Source organism: Homarus americanus, unplaced genomic scaffold (assembly GCF_018991925.1).
Source record: "Homarus americanus isolate GMGI-L3 unplaced genomic scaffold, GMGI_Hamer_2.0 scaffold24967, whole genome shotgun sequence".
NCBI lineage: Eukaryota > Metazoa > Arthropoda > Malacostraca > Decapoda > Nephropidae > Homarus > Homarus americanus.
In genome coordinates, this window is record NW_024735064.1 from 18,207 (window position 1) to 22,436 (window position 4,230).

The 4,230-nt window shown below is 54.4% G+C and overlaps 1 protein-coding gene across 1 annotated transcript; it reads left to right on the forward strand.

Moving 5' to 3' along the window:
- The first annotated feature begins 1,068 nt into the window (after positions 1 to 1,068).
- LOC121870780 (basic proline-rich protein-like) lies at positions 1,069 to 2,082 on the forward strand. The gene has a single exon (XM_042372735.1). The coding sequence runs from the start codon at positions 1,069 to 1,071 to the stop codon at positions 2,080 to 2,082; it is 1,014 nt and encodes a 337-aa protein (XP_042228669.1).
- Positions 2,083 to 4,230: the final 2,148 nt, after the last annotated feature.

A 4,230-nucleotide genomic window follows, 5' to 3' on the forward strand; every position in this document is an offset into this window, starting at 1 on the left:
ACTTTACCTTTGTAATGGAGAGAGTCTTACCTGTATAATGATGGAGTCTTTACCTGTATAATGATGGAGTCTTTACCTGTATAATGATGGAGTCTTTACCTGTATAATGGGGAGTCTTTACCTGTATAATGGGAGACTTTTACCTGTATAATGGGGAGTCTTTACCTGTATAATGATGGAGTCTTTACCTGTATAATGGGGGACTTTACCCGTATAATAGAATTTTTACCTGTATAAGGGGAATCTTTGTTTTCTTCCTTCTCCCTTCTCTCCCTGTCGTCTCTCCTCCCCCTCCCCCTCCCTCCCTCCTCCCTCCCTCCCTCCCCAGCCCCTAGCAGTGCCACCTCGGGGTAATTTTCCCCTGGGTGACACAGGTGAGTGGCAGCCCTACACGACACCTCTCTCATATCTCTCTATTCTCTGTTTCTCCCCTCTCTCTCTTTTGCTCTCTCTCTCTATCTCTCTGTTCTCTCTCCAGTGTTTTATTTCTTTTGGTTTTATGTTAGCATTGTATAGGTGATATTAAACACACACACACACACACACACACACACATTACGACACACACACACACACACACACACACACACACACACACACACACACACACACACACACACACACACACACACACACACACACACACACACACACACACACACACACTGAGGGTTTGTTGACAATTGTTGAAGTTGACTTGTAACGAATGTGATGATGAAGCTACCACCTGTCTTCCTTCCCTTTCTCTCTTATTCTCCTCTTCTTTACCCCTTGACCTCCTCCCTCCTCCTCTTGACCTTCTTACTCCCTCTCTCATCTACTGTCTTCCCTCCTCCTCATCCTTCTCCTGACTCCCCTTCCTCCCTCACACCTCTCCTCCTCTTCCTATCCCTATCCCTCCCCTTCACTCTATTAGGTTTGTTTCAGGTTTGGTTAGGTTAGGTTAGGTTAGGTTACCATTCAATTTGGTTTGGTTAGCATTAGGTTTGGTTTGTTAGCATTAGGTTAGGGTTTGGTCAGCATTATTAGGCTCTTGGCTCTTCCCTGGCCAGCATCAGGTCAGGCCCAATGTGCCACCAGGCCAGGCCCGGCCGTAGCCACCAGGCCAGGGCCCGGCCAGCACCAGGCCAGCCCGCACGCAACAGGCCAGGGCCCACCGTGCCACCCAGGCCCAGCCCCGGGTCAGCACAGGCGTCAGACTGGCTGTGCCACCAGGTCAGGCCCTGTCAGCACCAGGCCAGGCCTGGTCACCCACCACCTGGCCTGCCCAGCACAGGCCAGGCCCACCAGCCACCACAGGCCAGGCCTGGCCAGCACAGCCAGGCCTGCACCGTGCCACCAGGCCAGGCCTGGCCAGCACAGGCCAGGCCTGGCTTAACAGGCCAGGCCCGGGTCCGCCACCAGGTCAGGCCTGACCGTGCCACCAGGCCTGGGCCTGGCCAGCACAGGCCAGGACTGGCCACACCAGGCCAGGCCTGGCCAGCACCAGGTCAGGCCTGGCCACCACCAGGCCTACCTGGCCAGCACTGGCGGTCAGGCCTTGCCAGCACTCAGGCCAGGCCTGGCCAGCGCCTGTGCCAGGGCCTGGCCTGGGTACTAGGCCTTGGCCTGGCCTGCACAGGCCTGGCCTGGGCTGTGCTACCAGGCCTGGCCTGCCAGCACAGGCCAGGCCTGGGCTGTGCCCACCAGGCCAGGGGCCTGGCTGTAGCACAGGCCAGGCCTGGGCCGCTACTGGTGTCAGGGCCTGGCCAGCACCAGGTCAGGCCAGCACCAGGCCAGGCCTGGGCTGCACCAGGCCTGGCCTCCAACGCCACCAGGCCTGGCCTGGGCCCACCAGGCCCGGCTCCGGGCCAGCCTCAGGCCAGGCCTGCCAGCACAGGCCGTGGCCTGCCAGCACCAGGCCAGGCCTGGCCCGCCCCGTGCCTGGGCCCAAACGTTAACAGGTCAGGCCTGGTCCCAGCACAGGCCAGGCCTGGCCAGCACAGGCCAGGCCTCGGCCAGACCAGGCCACCCCGGCCTGCACCAGGCTCAGGCCTGCGCCACCACCAGGCCATGCCAGCCATTAGGTTAGGGTTTGGTTAGCATTAGGTTAGCTAGCATTAGGTTAGGTTTGGTTAGCATTAGTTTGGCTTGGTCAGCATTAGGTTTGGTTTGGTCAGCATTAGGTTTGGTTTGGTTAGCTTTAGGTTAGGCTTGTTAGCATTAGGTTAGGGTTTACATTACAGGTTAGGTTTGGTTAGCTTTAGGTTAGGTTTGGTCAGCATTAGGTTAGGTTTGGTTAGCATTAGGTTAGGTTTGTTAGCATTAGGTTTGGTCCGGTTAGCTTTAGGTTAGGTTTGTTAGCATTAGGTTCGGTTTGGTTAGCATTAGGTTTGGTTTGGTTAGCTTTAGGTTAGGTTTGGTCAGCATTAGGTTAGGTTTGTTAGCATTAGGTTAGGTTTGCTAGCATTAGGTTTGGTTTGGTTACATTAGGGTTAGGCTTGGTTAGCATTAGGTTAGGGTTAGCATTAGGTTGGTTTGGTAGCATTAGGTTTGGTTTGGTTAGCATTAGGTTAGGTTTGGTTAGCATTAGGTTTGGTTTGGTCAGCATTAGGTTTGGTTTGTTAGCATTAGGTTAGGTTATAAACTGGTGTGCCTAATTTTCAGGTGTTACCACAGTGCCCTTTTTGTACTTGTTATACTGGCTCGGAAAAAACAGAGAGAAGTGTGGGGATAACTCTAGTACCCTGACGCTTTCCCCTGTACAGTTGTGTGTGTTATTACTGATTCACGTCTCACACTTTCCTCTCACCAGTTGATCATACACAGCCCGTCTCCTCTCCCTACCTATCACGCTTCCTTCCTCCTTCTCCGCTCCTTTCCCCCAACATCTCTCATCTCCATCCTTCAACCTCCCTCTCTCAACATACCCCCCCTTCACCTTAACTCTCCCCTACCCTTACTTCCCCTCTAGCCTCCCTCTCGCCTGCTCACTGTCGCATCACTGTACGTAAACGCCTAATTTCACCGCCTGAGATGTAGTGACCATACCATTCATCTTGTCATGGAGCGTGTCAGAGGGGGTGCACAGGGCGGCCTGCCCCTTTCTCTCCCGCCACCACCTGCAACAGCTTTCTCGCGCCTGTTGACTATCAGCTAATTCCCGCCACCACTATTGTTTTGGTTCTCTGGCCCATAAAATGATGCGTGTGGTGTCTCTAGATGTGTTTGTAGGAGATCAACACTACACTCCTGGGTTTTTCTTCAGATTATTTTCGGTGAGATGCCACGCAAACCCTCTCGTTACCTGCCTGATGACACTTATTATCTGAACGCGCTGGACTTGATACTCACACAGTTACAAATTAACTTTTTTTTCCTTAATTGGGGATATAAAAACACAAATTTACGGTAGTTTCACCTAGATGTCGACGCCATTTTGAACCCGGATTGAATAGACGTGTCCAAGTTAGTTGTGTTGTCACGTCACCAGGGAGAAAGAGGAGGAGGAGAAGGAGGAGGAGGAGGAGGAGAAGAAGAAGAAGAAGGAGGAGGAGGAGGAGGACGAACTTTAAGCGTGCTGGTGAGACGCTCATAATGGTGCCGCCTCAATTATAAGAGACCTGATCTAAAAGTCTTAATCGACGTCATACTTTGCCATAGGATGTCGTACCTCCTCCAGTCATGACGTGAGAGCCTGGTATCTAGTGGCACGGTCTTCTATGTCCTGACGGCGGGAGACTGTTCTTTTCTCACACACACACACACACACACACACATATACACGGGTAGTTGATGAACCGAAGCCAATAGACGCTTGAATATGACAGACTTTCTTGAGGTCCCACGACGGGTAACAAGCGGGACTGGGTGTAGGGGAGGTTGGGTGTAGGGAGAGGCTGGGTGTAGGGGAGCCCGGGTGTAGGGGAGGCTGGGTGTAGGAGAGGCTGGGGTGTAGGGGAGGCTGGGTGTAGGGGAGGCTGGGTAGGGGAGGCCGGGTGTAGGAGAGGCTGGGTGTAGGGGAGGCTGGGTGAGGAGAGGCTGGGTGGGGGAGGCTGGGTGTGAGGAGAGACCGGGTAGGGGAGGCTGGGTGTAGGAGAGGCTGGGTGGGGGGAGGCTGGGTGTAGGGGAGGCTGGGTGTAGGAGAGGCTGGGTGGGGGAGACCGGGTGTAGGGGAGGCTGGGTGTAGAGGAGGCGTGTAGGGGAGGCCGGGTGTAGGAGAGGCTGGGTGCAGGGGAGGCTGGGTGGGGA

Coding starts and splice junctions, on each gene's coding strand:
- LOC121870780 (XM_042372735.1), top strand. CDS start 1,069: ATGTGCCACCAGGCCAGGCCCGGCCGTAGCCACCAGGCCAGGGCCCGG.